General features: G+C 35.7%; 2 protein-coding genes across 3 annotated transcripts in view; one reads left to right on the top strand and one right to left on the bottom strand.

The window, feature by feature from the left end:
* The window catches only part of ptk2ba (protein tyrosine kinase 2 beta, a), a 29,366-nt gene extending 25,589 nt beyond the window's left edge, over positions 1-3,777 (top strand). For both annotated transcript variants that reach the window (XM_084096351.1, XM_084096352.1), the window contains exons 29-31: positions 2,120-2,254; positions 2,358-2,438; positions 3,331-3,777. In XM_084096351.1, the coding sequence (XP_083952477.1) occupies positions 2,120-2,254; positions 2,358-2,438; positions 3,331-3,546 (432 nt within the window). In that variant the 3' untranslated portion in view covers positions 3,547-3,777. The remainder of the gene's footprint in view (positions 1-2,119; positions 2,255-2,357; positions 2,439-3,330) is intronic.
* Positions 3,778-5,151: 1,374 nt separating this feature from the next.
* chrna2a (cholinergic receptor, nicotinic, alpha 2a (neuronal)) lies at positions 5,152-18,367 on the bottom strand. Its single transcript, XM_084097640.1, has 6 exons — positions 18,248-18,367; positions 16,336-16,487; positions 11,045-11,089; positions 9,459-9,568; positions 6,741-7,800; positions 5,152-5,377 (listed from the first exon to the last, which is right to left on the bottom strand). Exons 1-6 carry the CDS (start codon positions 18,333-18,335, stop codon positions 5,252-5,254), a joined length of 1,581 nt encoding a protein of 526 aa, XP_083953766.1. The 5' UTR covers positions 18,336-18,367; the 3' UTR covers positions 5,152-5,251.
* Positions 18,368-19,217: the final 850 nt, after the last annotated feature.

Here is a 19,217-nt window from a genome sequence, read left to right as displayed (position 1 = left end):
CCCTACTGTTTTTCGGCAAACTCAACGGTCCTCTGAGAAATCTAATCCCGTCCGAATTTGAATGTCTGTGATTGCCGATACTGTATTATACTAACGCTTGTCATGTGTTTTTGACCTACCTGAGTTACCGTTTGCACACCAATCTTTCACTTCGTTTCAATATAGATGGTATCCGACGAAAAAATTAAATAATAAAATGGTAACACTTTACAATAAGGTTCATTAGTCAATATTAGTTAACTACCTTAGTGAACGTGAACTAAGAATGAACAATACTTCTACAGCCTTTATTAATCTTAGTTAATATTAATTTCAACATTTACTAATACATTATTAAAATCAAAGGTTGTATTTGTTAACATTGGTTAAAGGTGCATTGTGTAATATTTAGGAGGATCTGTTGACAGAAATGCAATATCATATACTATGTTTTCAGTGGTGTATAAAGACCTTACTTAATGAACCGTTATGTTTTTATTACCATAGAATGAGCCATTTCTATCTACACACACCACGGGTCCCTTTACATTGAAATGCGCCGACATGTTTCTACAGTAGCCCTAAACGGACAAACGCATTTCATTACTTTGTTGTTCTTCGTGCAAGGAAGCTAGCTAAAGTCAGCGAATAAAACACTGACACAATGATGAACAAGTATCAATAATATTCGCAATAACATATTGTTTTACTGAATAATAAAGTAAACATCATTTCTTAATTTATCTTTGTAAAGAAACCTCATTGCTGAACTGGCTACTCTCTGCTGTCTCAGACGACGGCATCTTTTCCTGTTGGCCACCGTAACTTTTGTTGGTTGCAATTCGTAACCTCACCACTAGATGCCGCTAAATATCACACACTGCACCTTTAATGCACTGTGAACTAACATGAGCAAATAATGAACAGCTGTGTTTTTATTAACTAACAACAAAGATTAATAAATACTGTAACAAATGTTTTGTTCATTGTTAGTTCATGTTAGGCAATACATTAACTAATATTAAAGGGATACTTCACCGATTAGCGTTAAGCTTTGTATCAGTAGAAACCCGGTAGTATATTCGAATGACCGTGCTTCCCTCCCTCATGTCCCCGAGATGAGAGATTTCTGTATTGTGTGTCTGGGAAAAAAAACTCTGAGGCAAAAATCGTCGTTTTGCGTCATTGGAGGCTTTTTTGGCCAGAGGCGAGAGACTACAGCCAGTCGTAGGAGCTCGTTCCGCATGTGTTCAACCCGCCCATAGGGGGATCTCACGATAAAACGACGTCTTTTCAGTTTCGAGTCGACTAGTAGCCTAGTTGTATCATTTCTTCCGACACTGCCCTCTGTAACCGGTAGGCGTGGCTTGGGAGTGGCCTCATGGGGCAGCGAAGCAAGTGCATTCTGGGAGTTGTTGTCTTTCATCCACATGAGCCAAAAATATATTTTCTGGCTTTTCTCAGTCTAGAAGGCACCAACCTCTAAAATAATTTCACATTTCTACTACATAAATGACCCAATTTAAATACACATTCATCTTTCCAGCAGTGAAATATCCCTTTAACTAATGAACCTTATTGTAAAGTGTTACCAATAAAATTAACAAATAGAGCAAAATCGTGGAAACTGCGAAGCCTGCTCATTTTAATATCAGCGTCAGGTAAGCGTAAGACACTTGTCTAGATTTCTCTGCTTAATTATGTGGGTCTATTATACACAGCCACTTCTATAAACTCGTGAAGTTTACATAAATAGTGTTTTTATAATAAATTAAAATTATATCAGTAAATAATCAATTAAAATACATACACACTCCCACCTAATAAACATAGAGATGTTCGTCCCGTCCGATTCGGTATGTGAAATCACAAACGTCGAGTGCTAAGATTTGTGACTCAAACGTCATTTAGAAAACTAGTCCTGTCCAAATAGGGCTTAATATAAATTAAAGCTAAATAGAAATATTTAATAACAATAACAAAAACACAAAATGACTTGAGTAACTCAAATACCACTGGCATGGTTTAAACCACAATGCAAGAAAAATTATCCGAATTTCATCTGATAAAATCTTTATTAAAAACATTATTTGCAATGATTTGCTACACATATTAACACGACTGATTCTGACCATCGTAGCCGGCTCCCACAGCAGAACTGGATCGCACAGATGACATGGTCTACAATAACGTCATGGAGATGGTGAAGGTCGTGGTCCAGCTGAAGAACGATGTCAACACGTTACCAGCCTCAGAGTACGTCAATGTGGTGAAGGTGGGTCAACTTTGAACATCTTATTTCTGGTAATTTATGCTTAATGCTTCATGTTTGGAGTTGTGTTTCTGTTTGACAAGGTCATTATTGTCTTATTTTGCAGTCGGTAGGAATGACGTTGCGGAGTCTGATCCGCAGTGTGGACGACATCCTCCCGTCTCTACATGAGTCCATCAGAACGGAGGTAAAAGGATTTCGAAATTATAGCCATAGTGACTGCCCAGCTAACAGAGAACTTTCTCAGACCGTTCTGGATTGTACAAGCAAACATTCTTCCAGAGATGTTAATAGAGCATTCGATAAAGGTTATCTGGTCTCTATATTGTTCTGAAAATGTTAGCACAGAAACATAATTTCAACTTTTTATCTCATAATATGACGGAATGTCATAATTTTGACATTGTATCTTATAATTATGACATTTAATCTTAGAATTATGACTTAGTATATCATAATTTCGACTTTATCTCATAATTTTGACTTATATTTATACATTGTTCATGGAAAGTTTTTTTCTGAAATGTTTTAGTTTCGGAACATCTAAAGAACATTCAAAAGTAACATTCTTATACTTTTTACAAAATGATCAAATTAAAGGGGCTATACTGCATGTAAGATGCAACGAAACCTTTCCCAAGCCTGTAGACTGATTTCTATGTGAAAGACTCAGGATGTTTTTGCCGTTTACGCTTGCTCCCAAGAGCCTCTCTTTCGTTCAATGACGCATGAAATGAATGCTTATACAATGTTCAAGATAATGCTGAAAGAGCCATTCTGTGCATGTTATGTGTGCATGAATGCGAGCACGAGCGAGAAGTTGCTGGCTGCAGTTCACTTAACAGCCACCGGTGTCGCTAATAACAAGGGTTTCTGAATTCTACGTATAGCGCCTTTTAACTTGAATTTTTTTCCATTTTTAACGTTCAGAGAACTTAATGGGAACATTAGCAAACCGTTCATTGAACATATTTTTGTTAGCTGGATTAGTGAGCTATTTTGAACGAAACTTCATTGATGGTTTTACCCAGAATGCACTTAAATGCAGTATAAAGTATGTTATCCTCTCTGGTCCTCAGATTGAAGGAACTCAGAAGCTGCTGAATAAAGATCTGGCCGAGCTGATAAGTAAGATGCGTCTGGCTCAGCAGAACGCCGTCACGTCTCTGAAGGACGAGTGTAAGAAACAGATGCTGACGGCCGCTCACACGCTGGCCATGGACTCCAAGAACCTCCTGGACGCTGTGGACCAGGCCAGAGTACGAGCCAATATAGCCAAATCCGCCACACCCTAGATCTGATCCCTGATTGGATGTCAAACAGGGGGTTTTATCCAATGAGAAAGCTAGAGGATGAATTTAATTGTAAATGACCTGGCTTGAACTGAACTCGCTTTATTTATGCTTCCGAAAGCTAATGAAAGCAGTGCTTTCGACGTTGAATGTTTTCAGATATATTTTCACGAATGTATGATTGTAATTCTTTTTAAGATGTTTGTGGAAGGAAATAAATACAGACGTTTTGCAGTTTTGTCATTTCAAAGTATTAACTTATTTAATTTTCTAAACTTTACAAGTAGGTTAATAAATAGAACATCAATACAATTAGCATTTCTATAAAGTACAACTGATTTAGAATCACAAAAGTACATTTAATTGTTCTGAGTTTTCAGTGCCACCATAAATTAAGACTTAATTTAATTTAAAATACTAACAATTTGTGATATATTTCAAATCATTGAGAGTTCACTTTTTAATCAGTTTGGATTAACTAGATAAAGAATGTGTCAAATTTGATCATGTAGATAAGATCAATTCAATATTTTAATACATTTTGTACCTTCATTTAATGTCAAAAATGCCTTTGATCAAATTACCTTTTTTTAATTATTTCAATTGAATTGTTTATTTAGAGACTTTTTTATCATAATTATGACATTTAATCTTATAATTATGATTTAGTATATCATAATTTCGACTTTCTCATAGTTTTGACATGTCAATTTCCACTTTTATCTCATTTTATGACTTTTTATATCATAATTATGACTTGTCATAATTTCAATTGAATTGTTTATTTCTATGTTTTCATGACAGTGGGAATCCTGGTGTTTTACACAATCATCAGCAGAGGGCGACAGCGCTCATGTCGTCTCATTTATCATTAGTCTTTTGGGGACTTTTTTCACAGCTGTATAATAGAGTTATTAAGGGATATATGACTGGCAGATAGTCTCACTTACAGTAATTATGAAGACAACCGAAGGAGACATTTTAATGTCACGATTCATTCTCGATTCCAGCAGATAAAGGCAGATCCTAGTTTGGCTTTAATTGCTCTTCATGTTACTTCAAAATAGTGTTTTAGTTCAGTAGACGAGCGGAATTTCAAGTCGTAAATGTCATTTTTCTCCCAGGTCCCATTTGACCCACATGGTCCACAGACCCGTCTTGGATAATTGCTCGACCTTCCCAATATCAAAAGCATTGTGTTTTCAAAGACTTAAAAAAAAAAAGTTATAAATAAATAGTTGCCTTCTGACCTTGGAGATAATTGCTGTTGAAAGCGGCACGAAATGTAATCTACGATTCATTGAACAGTTGGATAAAGGGTAAAGAGTGAACTGAATTGAACTGCCACCCATCAGGGTCACATAAGCGTTTGCCTCTTTCCCAAAGGTTAATTTTGCATATTGCGGCGGTGACGGCCCCGCTCTTTATGCATGGAAACGACAGGACCCGGGTGCAGTTTGATAGTACTAAATGTCAGGGCATTCAGTTGTTTTTCCTGCGTTGTATCAAATATTCCCTTTCATCAAAGGAAGAGAGAGAAAAAACAACCTTTTATATATATATATATATATATATATATATATATATATATATATATATATATATATATATATTAATTAGAGTGTTTGCCATCTTTTTAATGGTCCCTGTAAAAGGTCTTGGCTTCAAGTGTTTATAGAGCTCTTGATGTTGGTGTGTATCACGGCTCTTAGATCATTCCTGATATCCAGGGAGGTAAGAAGAGGCCGACCGTTCCCAGCAGGCACACGATGATGAACATCCACAGAAAGATACGATCAATCACCATTCCCACGTATTTCCAGTCCTCCTTGACCTGTCAAAAAGCAAACACAAGTGCGGTTCAAAAGTGCTCAGAGCAGGAAAACTGTGGACAATGTAATGAGGTCAGTGGCCGTGAAGATGAGGAATATCTGTTTAGATAGTGGAGAAAATGACGCAATATTCACTCAAAGGGTTTTGCACTTTTTCGATCAGCCTGTTTCCATGTAATCTTTTTTTTTTTTTTTTAAAAGGTCACTGCTTTTATTGTCAACATTTTTGTCATAACTGCAATTTTATTTCTAGTAACTGCAACGATTTCTATAAATCAAGACTTTATATCTCACTATTACCTTTTCTTTCTTTATTTTATTACTTTATTTCCCATAAGTGCAACTTTATATCTAACTGTATTTCTTATTTTAAACTTAATCTCTTTTTATCTTATGACTTTGGATGTCATAATTTTGAATGTCATAATTTCAACTTTTTATCTCACTATGGCTTTTTGTGTCATAATTTTAACTTTTTTTTATCTCAAAATGATATTTAGGATGTCATAATAATGACTTAGTTTAAATTGATAAAAAAAGTTAGAATTATGAGATACTAAGTTTACATGATTACAACTTTATCTTATATGACTTGGTGTATCATAACTTTCTCATAATTTTCATGTAAATTTCTAATTTTCTCATTTTGACTTTTTATATTATGACTTCTGTCGTAATTTTCGCTTTTTATCATAGCTATAACATTTAATCTTATAATTATGATTTAGTATATCATAATTTCGACTATCTCATAATTTTGATGTCAATTTTCTAATTTTTTGACTAAATTATTATGAATTAGCATGTTGTAATTTTCACTTTTTATCATAATTATGACATTTAATCTTATAATTATTATTTAGTATATCATAATTTCGAATTTTGACATCTTTCCAATTTTATTTAATTTTATGACTTTTTATTTTATAATTTTATGACTTAGTATGTCGTAATTTTGACATAATTATGACTTTTTATCTCATATGATGGGATGTCATAATTTTGATGTTTTATTATAATTACAACATTTAATCTTATAATTATGACTTAGCATGTCGTAATTTTGACTTCATATAATAATTATGGCATCATAATTTCAACTTTTTATCTCATAATGACAACATTTTATCTCATAATATGATGGGATGTCATAATTTTGAAATTTTATCTCTTAATTATGACATGTAATCTTATAAGTATGACTTAGTATATCATAATTTCGACTTTATCTCATAACTTTGTCTTGTCAATTTCCAATTTTATCTCATAATTACAACTTTCTATTATTATGATATGATTTTATTTTTTTGTGCGTCAGAAAGAGGCTTCCATAATCCCTCACGTCTGCCTGACTGAAAGACTCACTGAAAAGTCTTCATTCTCAGCGTGCAGGTGATCAGCGATGTAGCGCACCCCGTCCAGCGCCTTCAGGACGCACGGTGAGAAGCTGAGACCGGGGTCTGACACGAGGTCCGTGAGCTTTGCTGGACGCTGACACAGGTTCATCACCTGTCCTAACTGCCGGAGCTCGTACTTCTGGAGTAAAGGCTCCGAGTCGGACAGGTGCAGAGACGCGGCGGATGGGGACGAGATGGACGCGGATATCCCCATCCCCACCCCGAAATCCATGTCCTGACAGTCCTGCCCGTCCACGTCGGTCTCCTGCTGAAGCCAGCTTTTAGATGTGCAGAGGTTGGTCGCGTTGCGGTGCTTCAGCTCGGGTTCTGGGCGTCTCATGAAGAGCCAGCGGGGAATGAGGTCCAGGAACACCGAATGAACCCAACTGGGCATTTTATGGGTGCTGGGCGATCGATGGTGCACATTGAGCACAAAAACAGTTATGACTATGGAGAGGGTGACAAATATCATGGTGAAGAGCAGGTACTCTCCGATGAGTGGAATGACCAGAGACGTGGAGGGAATGATTTCAGTGATGAGCAACAGGAAAACGGTGAGGGAGAGAAGGACGGAAATACACAACGTGATCTTTTCTCCACAGTCCGATGGCAGGTAAAACACCAGCACGGTCAAACAAGAAATAAGCAAGCAGGGAATGATGAGGTTGATGGTGTAGAAGAGAGGCAGACGACGGATGATGAAGAAGTAGGTGATGTCCGGGTAGATCTCGTGACAACAGTCGTATTTCTTGGTGTTGTAGGTTCCCACGGCGTTGATGATCGCCCATTCGCCACTCTCCCAGTAGTCCTTCAAGTCCACGGCGTTCTCGATCTGCTCCAGGTCAATCTTGGCCTTGTCGTAGGTCCAGGAGCCGAACTTCATCTTGCAGTTTTGTTGGTCGAACGGGAAGAAGGTGACGTCAATGCTGCAGGAGCTCTTGTAGATGGCGGGAGGAACCCAACTCACCTTCCCCGTGTGGAACAGGTGGGCTTTGGTCATGTGGGTCACTGCGAACTCGCCATCCGCGCTGTAGACAAAACCACACCGGTTTACACTACTGCTCAAGAGTTTGGGGTCGCTAAGACTTTTTGGTTACACTTTACAATAAGGTTCATTAGTTAACTTTAGTAAATGTAACAATGAATGAGCAATGAGTTATTATATTAGTTAATCTTTGTTAATGGTCAATGGTTAATGTATAATAAAAATACAGCTATTCATTGTTTGTTCATGTCAGTTCACAGTGCATTAAAGGATTAGTTCACCTCAAAATGAAAATTTCCTGATAATTTACTCACAGCCCTTTGAAACGGCATTAATTTGAACTTCAACATTCTGGTTGCCACTGAAGTCCATTGTGTGGAGAAAAATCCTGAAATGTTTTCCTCAAAAAAACTTAATTGATTTTCCACTGAAGAAAGAAAGACATGAACATCTTGGATGGCATTGGGGTGAGTAAATTATCAGGAAATTTTCATTTTGAAGTGAACTTCCTTTAACTAATGTTAACAAATACAACCTTTGATTTGAATAATTAGTAAATGTTGAAGTTAATATTAACTAAGATTAATAAGTGCTGCAGAAGTATTGTTCATTCTTAGTTCATGTTAACTAAGGTAGTTAACTAATGTTAACTAATGAACCTTATTGTAAAGTGTTACCGGCATTTATTTGATCAAAAATTCTGTAAAACCAGTAATATTGTGAAAAATGATTTCAAGGTGAAATAACTTTTCTAGTTTTGAATATATTTTAAAATGTAATTTATTCCTATGATAAAAGCTGAATTTTCAGCATTATTACTTCAGTCTTCAGTGTCACATGATCCTTCAGAAATCATTCTAATATGATGATTTGATACTCAAAAAAGAACAGCATTTATTTTAAATATAAATATTTTGTAACATTATAAGTGTCTTGGCTGTCACTTTTGACCAATTTAATGCATCATTGCGGAGTAAAAGAAACGATCTAAGTCTTAAGCCTCAGCAAAAAAAAAGAAAGAAAGAAAGAAAAGAAAATTGCATGTTGCATTCAAAGGGCCATAAAAAAACTTAAATATTTACTAACGTTATAAATGAGCCACAGAAAGTATGATATGAGCCTTTTAAAAGTGCTTTCTTTAAAATATGGATGAATTATAGGAAGTGTCTTTGATGATGTATCTGGGGTAGAAACTTTCTTTATGCCTCTAGGAAGATGTTCCATGACAATTGCAATAATTACTTCAAATATCTACATCACTTTTTATTTTTAGCATTTGCTTCAGGTCTGATGATGCAAGAGGACCTCAATTTCTATTTGTCGAGATCAAATTTGCCTCCTAGATAGACAGACCTGGTTTTTCCAAAAATAGACAATACTCATTTGACATTTTATTAGGAGATTAAAACATGCACCTTTTTTAATCAACTACAGCAGTGCTTAACATCTTATTTCACGCCATGTCTGTTTGATTTCACATATTAATGTTACAGAAACACCAGAGCACTGGATCTAAGGGCTACAGATATTAATAGAGCCGTTAAGACTTGGACCGCCCTCTTTCTTCCAGAGTTTTAACAGGACACCGTGTTAGTTTAACTATAACGTTTAATCTCCGAATACCCAGGACCACCTTGACAAAATCTTCCTGCATATGTCATGTGTGTCACAACCTTTTTAGAAATATACATCAGTACTTACTTATTGTATAAGACGATGTCAGGCACCCAAATCATCTCTGACGGGACTCTAATAGACATCACATTGTCAAACTCGGAGGGGTTCCAGCGCAGTTTATAATCGTTCCATTCCTGCAGGATCCAAAGCAACTTACATTGCATTCAAGATACACATTTTATCAGTGGTTGCTTTCCCTGGGAATCAAACCCATGATCTTGGCGTTTCTGTGCTTTACTGTTTGAGCTACAGGAAGGCTAATTTGAACATTAGTTAACTAATGTTAACAAATGAAACCTTATTCTGAAGAGTTACCATTATTACTATACTGTATATGTCCAAATTCTACATTTAATTTATTTTAAAGAAAGTGCATTTATTGATGTACGTTTTGCAAAGTCACATGCCTTCTTATTAGCATGTGATTCTTCAAAATTCAAAAATGGTTATTTAACGTTACCACCCGTTCAAAAAGTGTACTTGACTTTTTATCATAATTATGACATTTAATCTTATAATGATTTAGTATATCATAATTTCGACTTTTTCATCATTTTGAAGTATATATACACGTTGTAATTTTGACGTTATATCACAATTATGACAATTTTCAACTTAACTAATTTCAACTTTTTATCTCATTTTTTTATCTCATAATATGATAGGATATCATCATTTTGATGTTTTATCATAATTATGACATTTAATCTTATAGTTATGACTTAGTATGTTGTAATTTTGACTTTATATCATAATTGTCATCATTTCAAATTTTTATCTCAATGACAACTTTTTATCTCATAATATGATGGGATGTAAATTTTTTACATTGTATCTCATAATTATGACCATTAATCTTACAATTATGTCTTAGTATATCATAATTTTGACTTTATCTCATAATTTTGACTTGTCAATTTCCAATTGTATCTAATTTTATGGCTTTTTATCTCATATTTTTTTTATCTCATAATATGATGGGATGTCATCATTCTAATGTTTTATCATAATTATGACATTTAATCTTATAATTATGACTTAGTATGTTGTAATTTTGACTTTATATCATAATTATGTCATTTAAATTTTTTATCTCAATGACAACTTTTTATCTCATAATATGACTGTCATGATTCTCGTAGAAGCAGAGACGGTAGTCGGATCTAAATGCAGCAGTAGACTTTAATTGACTCAGAACAGGATTGACTCAGAACAGGATTGACTCAGAACAGGCAACAGGTACATGCACACGAAACCTACATACAATTACTGACCAGGAACAAGAGAGCACACAGGGTTTAAATACACAGAGGGGATCAGGGAACGAGACACAGCTGGGGCAAATGAGAACAAGGAGAGGGACCATACAAACTAACAAGACCACACACCTGAAACAAGGGAACTAATGATTAAACAAGCTAGGGATAATTGAACACAATAAGCACGGCAGAATCAAGGAGACTGAATGAAATAAAACAAAGTCCAAACACAAACAGAAACATGACAAAAACAGAACCTGGTTGTCACAATGACGGGATGTCAATTTTTTTTTTACATTTTATCTCATAATTATGACTATAACAGACTATAATTATGATTATAACAGTCACCTGTTTCAGCCAAACGTTTGTTGTCATCATTTGATTCTTCTCATCCTGTAGAATATCAGAGGATGAAGTTAGCATCAAACATTCGGTCTGGTAGATGACTAAATCCCACAGACTTCCATTCACGAGTTCACACTTACAAATAAGTCAGATAGAATAAATGCGTATTTGGCGTGCTGTCCGAGGAGAGGGCTCCGGGCTCGGTATTCGGGCCGAACCCAGAGTACTCCCCCCGTATTCCTGGCTGTGAAAGAACAAGCCAAGAGTGAGGAGTCGGGGTGGTGGAGGGATGCTGAAACTGTCAAGGAAGTTAGGTGAGTTGACAGAGTGAATATATAGATGCTTCCTCTCATGCTGATAGGGTAGACAGGTGTGTACCTTGCCACTGCTATGCTGTAATAAACTTCATTTTTGAGATCTTCGACGTCCACATCATTTTTTCTTACATTGGCGAGCCAGACCCAGTCGACGGATTTCCAACAAAAAAGGGAAAAGGTAAGAAAAAGCTGTTTTCTTTTATTTATGCTGTTTTTGTCAAGGAATTCCTTGTTTTAAAAAAAATCTAGAAAAGAAAAATTAAGGACAGAAGAGATCGAATTTGGTTTATTCAGTATTAGCAGGAGGAGTTGTTAAGCCTATTCCGTACAATTTTGTTTAAGATTCTAACGTAACTGAATAAGCCCGAAGCAGTGTGGTGACAGAGTTGTATAGGAATTGTTGTTTCTAAAGTAATTGAAACAAAGTGCTTAAGTGTAAAGTTTCTAAAGTAACTAAAATTTGGTGTTGGTCTCTTATAATTCTGTTAAGATTCTAAAGTAATTGAATAAACCCGAAGTATTGTGGTGGCAGTGTTATTTCAGATTGGTTGTTTCTAAAGTAACTGAAACAAATGTATGTTTCTAATGTACTTGAAACCGATTGGGAAGTGGTAACGATTCTGAGGAAATTCTAAAGTAATTGAATAGACCCGACGCAGTGTGGTCACAGAATTATTTCACAACGATTGTGTGTTAAAGTGTAGGCTAGTGAGTCCGACGCGCTGTGACTCTGTGAAGTTTAAAACAAGAACCCGAAGCAGTGTGGTTTTGCCAGACGTACTGTGGCAGTGTTTTAAATTGAATAAATATTAAGTACTGTGGCTAAGTAAATTATTTTAAGAAAATAACATAAAACCCGACGTAGTGTGGTTTTGTCCGACGTACTGTGACAGTGTTACATTTCTTAACTGTTTTGCGTAATGAAATTTAAGGTCCAATGGATTGTGGCTGTGGTTAAGTTTAGAAGCCTCAGGTAGTGTGGCTATTTTGATCATTTGTGTCCGAAGTACTGGAGCTGTGAATAATTAGACTAACGGATATCTTAAAGGAACTAGTTAACGTGTAGTCATTTAAATCAGACTTTGTGAATAACTATTAGATCACAAGATATTTTAAAGCTTGATAATACTTTTGAAAATGGAAGAAATTATTGTTAAATACATCGCTAAACACGGTTCTCAGGGAATGTTTGACGGAATAGAGAATATTGTTGATAAACCGTACAAGTGGGCTACCTCTAAGTTTGAAAATGATCCCAAAATGCCTAAGAACAAAAATGGGAAAATTGCTAATGCGCTTCAAGCACTTTTTGCTTCATACAAAGTAACTAGGAGGAGAGTAGATGAGTTAGAGGCTGAAAATGAGCGACTCAGTGTTGGGGTAATTTCTACAAAAAATTACCTGGCTAGTGAAACGATATGGAAAGAAGAAAAGGTCAAGATGCAGAATGAGATTTCACTTCTTAGAGCTAACAATAGTATGCTTAAATCATCTGTGGAAACATTGTCTAAAAATTTGGAGGAAGCGAAGGCGACTTGTCAGTTTATGATAAAGAATGGCTCAACAGAGAAAAACCCTAGTAAGACATTGTTAGGTGTCATGTTGTGTAACCCAGTTCCAGAGATGCCAGATTTGCAGGAAGACAGTGCTGTGGGTTGGGAAAAAGATTATCAGTCATTCAGTAGCCAATACTCTGACTGTAGAGTTAGATTTCCGATGGCACCAGTTCATTCTACTACGACTACGCCTGCTAGAGAAGGAAGGGAGGAACCAATGACCACCACCATAGCCCAAGGATTTAATCCAACTGAACTAGATGCTGTGATCAAGAATATTGGGAAATTTGATCCTGCCAAACAAGATCCATTAGATTTTCTGAAAAACTTGGAGGAATATACTGAAGTGTACAATTTTACTGATGGTGATGCGTGCGTTTTGTTAAGAATGTGCTTGCCTGAGACTTTGTCTGGAGCCTTAACTAAGAAAGTAAAGGACAGAAATGCTAATAAGTCGGAGAGGAAAAAGGCACTGCTTGAAGTCTTAGGTGTGATGTCAGTTAATTGGGATAAAATATCTGAGATGCACATGAGGAAAGGGGAGCATCCAGCAGCATTTTCAGAACGATTATTGGAGATGTTTAAAACTTTCAGTGGCAATCCGGACATTACTAAGAATGATGTCACTTTCAAGTCTGCCTTGATTAACAAATGTGACAAACTCACCCGGTCTGCTGTGACAATGCATGTGACACCACTATCTGAATATAATGACATTATTGCTAAAATGACAGTTTTACAACAATAATGTTCATGCAAATAGTCAAATGAAAGCTGCCAAATCTAGACATCCAGTTGCTGCCTTTGGCGAGAGAGAATGTTCTATTACATTGCCTAATGGTTTCTATCAGGGACCAAGGAGATTTGCAAGAATAAATTCAGAGGGTGTTATTCTTTGCTATGCATGTGGAAAAGCTGGTCACATTGCTAGACATTGTCAAGACAGTGAGAGACCTCTTCAAAACTTTGTCTGTCATGCATGTGGAAAGGATGGTCACATTGCAAGGCACTGTTTGGAGATAAGAAAGGAAGATAAGGAGGTTGTTTGTTTTGCTTGTGGAATGATGGGGCACAAGGCAAGACAGTGTCAATTTTCACACAAAAGAAAGATGGACTATCGTTGTTTGCTTAAGAAAATAGGCAATTTAGAAACCCAGTTGGCACTGTTGAAAGGAAATAAAGAAGTCATTCACACCTTGTCAAATATATCACTGCACCAGCAACATGACTGTATCAGTCACAAGCAAATGCTGATGCAAATTAGAATAAGTTTTTGATAGTAACACATTGTAGAGAAAGGTTTACTATCAAAAGGGGGGTGATTCTTTATGATTCTTTATGATTTTTGATTCATTATGATTTTTTTTTTTTAGCATTGATATGTAGTTATAATTTTTATAAATGTTTAAATGACATCAATTGTAAAGTGAAATTTTATGACATTAATGATGTTTGATGTTTATTTGATTAAACCTTTGACTTTAATGTTTTGAATGTGAAAAGATGATTGTGAGGAAAAGGGGGGGGGGGCAACTTCTTTTTGATTATCATTTCAGATAAGCATAAAGATGTTTGCCTGAAAGGAGTCACCTCATGTAGAAACATGACATGGTCGTTTGAAGGACGAGAAGGAAGTAGCCTACTGTAGAACCAGTGGAGCCATGGGATTTTCTCATGAAAAATTACAGAATACAGAGATTTCCAGACCTGCAAAATCATGAACTGCAGGCCTAAAAGACCTAAAAACCCTGAAACCCACCATGGGATGGATGGAACTGATGAAGAGGCACAGACTCGAACAACACCCGTGACTGCTTCTTATAGAAGGACTTATGGTCCAAGTGGAAAAGAATGGACAATGAGAAGAGAAAGAAAAGGAGATTTCAGAAACAAACCATTTCTGAGACTATGGACAACAGTCTTTCCACAGAGGGAAAACAAGTGGATAAAGGATGTCCACACGGAGAAAATGGACACAAACACACACGTGCACAGTACACACACGCACATTTTATTGTCTATTGATTGTTGATAGTTTGAGTTATCAAAACTAAACAATATGCTAATATCACTGAGGCAAAGGAAAGATTGAGACATTGTGAGAGCCCAACAAGGCCTTGAAGAAAGAAAACAAATGCTTGATGGACACTTTGAGATATGCCCTATTCTGGTTTAATTTGGAATGTCACATTTAAAACGGCTGTATGTATCTTTCTTATTATTTGCCAATGCATAATGTTATTTGTTCCAAGTTGAGACGTAAGATTGAAGATAATTCTATGATCAATATTGAATGTTCCAATTGGATATGATGGTTTTTGATTACCTCTTAAAAAAAAAAGAAAAAAAATTCTTTCTTAACACAAAATATGATAATTCTGCTCAAGTGAAGTAGAGCCATAACTCAGTGTGCAGGAGGTGTTTGACCCTATGACGGGTAAGATTCTCTGATGGCCATAGATGGGAACGACCTAAGCCATGGGCTACACCGCCACTGGGGCACCTGCCCACCAGGTTTCGGGAGGTGTTATCTATGTAAAGGGAGTGGTTGTGATGCTACTTTGGGCCAAGAGCATCAAATGGGGGTCTATAAGAAATTATGGTCTGTTCCAAACCACTTCAACTCCAATATATATATATATCAAAATGTTCCTTCGCTTAAAAGAGCTTAATTATCATATAGAGACGATTACATCCAATCTCAGTAATATGAAAATAGTATCACAGAGGCACAGGTGTCACCTATAGTTTGGGAGTGACAGAGGGCAATCGAGAACCATCTTGATTAAAGGGACTTCAAACAATCTTATCACTTTAACCTTTGACTGTTCTTATTTGAAAGAATAACAGAGAACCTTCTGTGGGACACTAGGGACCATGGGGTGTCTCAATTTCATTAACATACAGACCACAGCTGTTGCAAGAAGAGCAACTTCATATCCATTAAGACCAGGATAAAAGGTTTAGGATTGGGTATGTTCGGGGTTCATTCTGACGCCGGTGAACCCAAGGTGCTTTGTGTACCTTGCCACTGCTATGCTGTAATAAACTTCATTTTTGAGATCTTCGACGTCCACATCATTTTTTCTTACAACATGGTAATTGTTTGATGAGTTGATTGATTGATTGATTGATTGATTGATTGATTGATTGATTATTTGAACGTGCTCCTCCCGAACTTTGTTAATAAAACATAATTTAAAGAGGGACTGAGCCATTTCTGGAGACCAGAATATTACAGAGACCCTAGCAACCGGACATTTCCATCAGAATATGTAAAGCTCTTGTTAACGCTACTAAATGTATGGCCAAAATGACTTGCATTTGTAAGATGGTCTTAGTGCATTGATGCTTTGAATTTGCCACTCACCAGGACTGAGACAAGCATCAAGCATAGAAAACATGCAAAATATCAACTTACCACATCAATAAGCTGGGCGATCGAGAGACCAAACTTGACGATGACAACATCACTGATGTTCCGTACAGGCCTGGACCACTTATTGTAACCGAGGAAGAGTTTTTTAAAGAGTTTGTCTTCTGCATGCGCATGGATCCAACCATCTGATAGAGCTGCAAGAGATATTCATAGACAAAGAGAGAGTTTCTGACAGATCTTGATCATGCACTTTATTTTATTAGTGATAACTGATTAATTCTGCACTGTAATTGATTACAGTGTCTGATAAATGTTTTGGAAAGGCACAGTGGAGGATGAGCAACACTGAATAGGTCATAGTTATGGCTGGGTAAAAGAAAAGACTGGCCGAGCAGAGCCGCCTCCTCACTGTAATTACTATTTGTTCCTTAATCACTGCAGTCAGCTCTAATTAATCCAGCCGTCCAGTGATTTGTGATGTGTGTTTTTTTTGTTTCTTAGTACAGAGGGTGGAATTCATATTAGAATCTAAATGGAAAGAAGAGTGGAGTGGACAGGAACCAATGCAATGCAAACATACAGTGTGTTGAGGGTCAAAAAAAGAGAATAATATCAATAATCTGAAAATGCTTCTTTGTCGCATTCCTTTCAGTTGAATTGAAGAAAAAAAAAAAAAAAAAAAAAAAAAATATATATATATATATATATATATATATATATATATATATAAATATTAATTTCCGAATTTTTATTTTGACTTTTGATTCCCACTGTATATGCATAAGTACTGAATGTTTAGCTTGTTTAAAAACATTTCCAATGGACTTAAGATTCCATATAGAATTATGGCGAGACATTACAAAAACAGTTTTTTTTGGACTGGTGGAAAGAAAACATCCAAAATACACTTTTAAGTGTATCTTTAGAGCACTTTATCTATTTGCGTCTGTAGATTTTAATTGCAGTTCATATCTTTTTTTCCTGCAATTAGCCAGAAAAACATTTGTTTGTATTCTATATTCTGAAGGTTTTACAGAGGGGTTTGTTCATATATAATTTGCCTGATTTTATTCCTAAAAAAGAATGGCTTTTTTTTCTGGCTGTTGACAGTATTTAGGCTCTAATATGTCAACATTTTACCTTTGTTAATATGTAAAAAAATAATAATAATAATATTTTGAACCTCACTTCATTCAATGTTCAGATTTTTGTTCTAGAAATGTATGCAAATGAGTGCTTATTTAATTAGATAACACCTAATATTTTTTTTTTTTTTTTTTTTTGCAATGCTTAATGTAGCTAATCAACCAACTGGGGAAGTATGGAGATATCTATTATTATTATTTTTTTTTTTTTTTTTTTACCCTATTCAAATGGGGTGTCTTGCCTTAAAATATGCTATATGTAGACTGTTGTGCAAAAAAGAAAATGTTTAAAATGTTATTAATATGCATTTCAAAGCTCTCATCCACAAATATATGCGAATAAGATACTAATGGTCACCATGATTTTTCTTTTGCCAAAGAGACATGTTCCTGGATCAACATTCCTGTACGGAAATTTAGTCCTAACCCTATACATTACAAATGACCCTAAAATCAGAGGGAAATGACATGTTAATAACACTGATGCAGAAACACATAACCCTAATCTTCATAAACTGTACACTTGTCCCTCAAATCTGATTGGTTGATTGAAATGTTGTTCCAGGATCAACAAAGATGCTGATCCAGGAACATGTTGCACTTGGTGAAATCAGGTTCAGATCCTAACACTCAATACTTCATCTAAAACTTTCTGATAGCTTAGATACTTTGCATTACATTGTAGGCTACGTGTTTCAGATATAAATGCAAATGATTTTAAATACATAGCTACATGAACTAGCCTAATTAATTCGATTTCCATATTTGTATATATATTTTTCGCCAGTAAAAAAAAGAAGTGCACTTACCAGGTTTAACGTGTTCCACAATAAGAAAGAGCGGCCACAGATTCTTCAAAAATACTTTGAAATGATTTTGCCCCATATCAATAGTCATAATAAGTCCGCTAGAGACGTGTGCAATGACTGGTCATGACTGCTGGATGTGCTGATCGTTGCTCCGGCTTCAGACTCGCTCTGACGGACTGAGAGCCCCAGTGGGAGGGGTGAACATGCTGACATAACTGCACGTGCAAAGTCCTTAATCATTACACTATCAAATAATGCAATGAGCAAGTACATATTAATTTGACACGATTTGTTTTAGGTTTAGCCAATTTCGCGTAAAATATTCACCTAACCGTAGAGCAATTGTAACTTATTGTCTCGACTGTCTCATCAGCTTCTGTTTATTTTAGCTACAAAACCTTTTTGCTTCTTGATATTGCAAACTGTTACTTGTTATCGTGTTATTTTAATCTATTATCGTTTATATTTGAATGGTAACACTTTATTTTACAGTGTCATTGTTATACATGCAGCCTAGTAGCTTAATAATTATAAATTATGCATAATTACATGCAACTAACCCTAAAACCAACCCCCATTCTTACCCCTATAGTAAGTAGGCTACATGTAGTTAATAATTATTACTCTGTACTTATAATTACACTGTAATACTGACACCTTAAAATAAAGTGTAACCATTTTAATATTAAATAATATAGTCGGTTACAAACATTTGACAAAGTCTGCGATTAACATTTTGACATTTGATTTGATCCCTTGCAACTACTATATCAGAGACTTTAAATACTTTAGTCAAGGCATAGCTCATGAATATTAAATAGGTCCTGTTGACGTTGCTTGATATAATAACCTTTCCTAATCTAATCAATATCAATTATTCGCCAAATGATGATCATCGCCCTCTTGCGAACTTCTGCCTTTCAGCCAATCAGTTACGCTTATTTGGTGAACGTCAAGTAACGTGATTAAT

This window comes from Abramis brama, assembly GCF_963993115.1.
Source record: "Abramis brama genome assembly, chromosome: 21".
In the NCBI taxonomy this organism is placed as follows: domain Eukaryota; kingdom Metazoa; phylum Chordata; class Actinopteri; order Cypriniformes; family Leuciscidae; genus Abramis; species Abramis brama.
This window is presented reverse-complemented; position numbering and strand designations above follow the sequence as displayed.

What these genes read in the sequence shown, in the direction of transcription:
- chrna2a (XM_084097640.1), bottom strand. Translation starts at nt 18,335, where the DNA reads ATGACTATTGATATGGGGCAAAATCATTTCAAAGTATTTTTGAAGAAT. An exon ending in TGTGGAACACGTTAAACCTG is followed by an intron (nt 16,488 to 18,247) that starts GTAAGTGCACTT and finishes TATCTCTTGCAG; the next exon opens with CTCTATCAGATGGTTGGATC. An exon ending in TCGCCCAGCTTATTGATGTG is followed by an intron (nt 11,090 to 16,335) that starts GTAAGTTGATAT and finishes GATATTCTACAG; the next exon opens with GATGAGAAGAATCAAATGAT.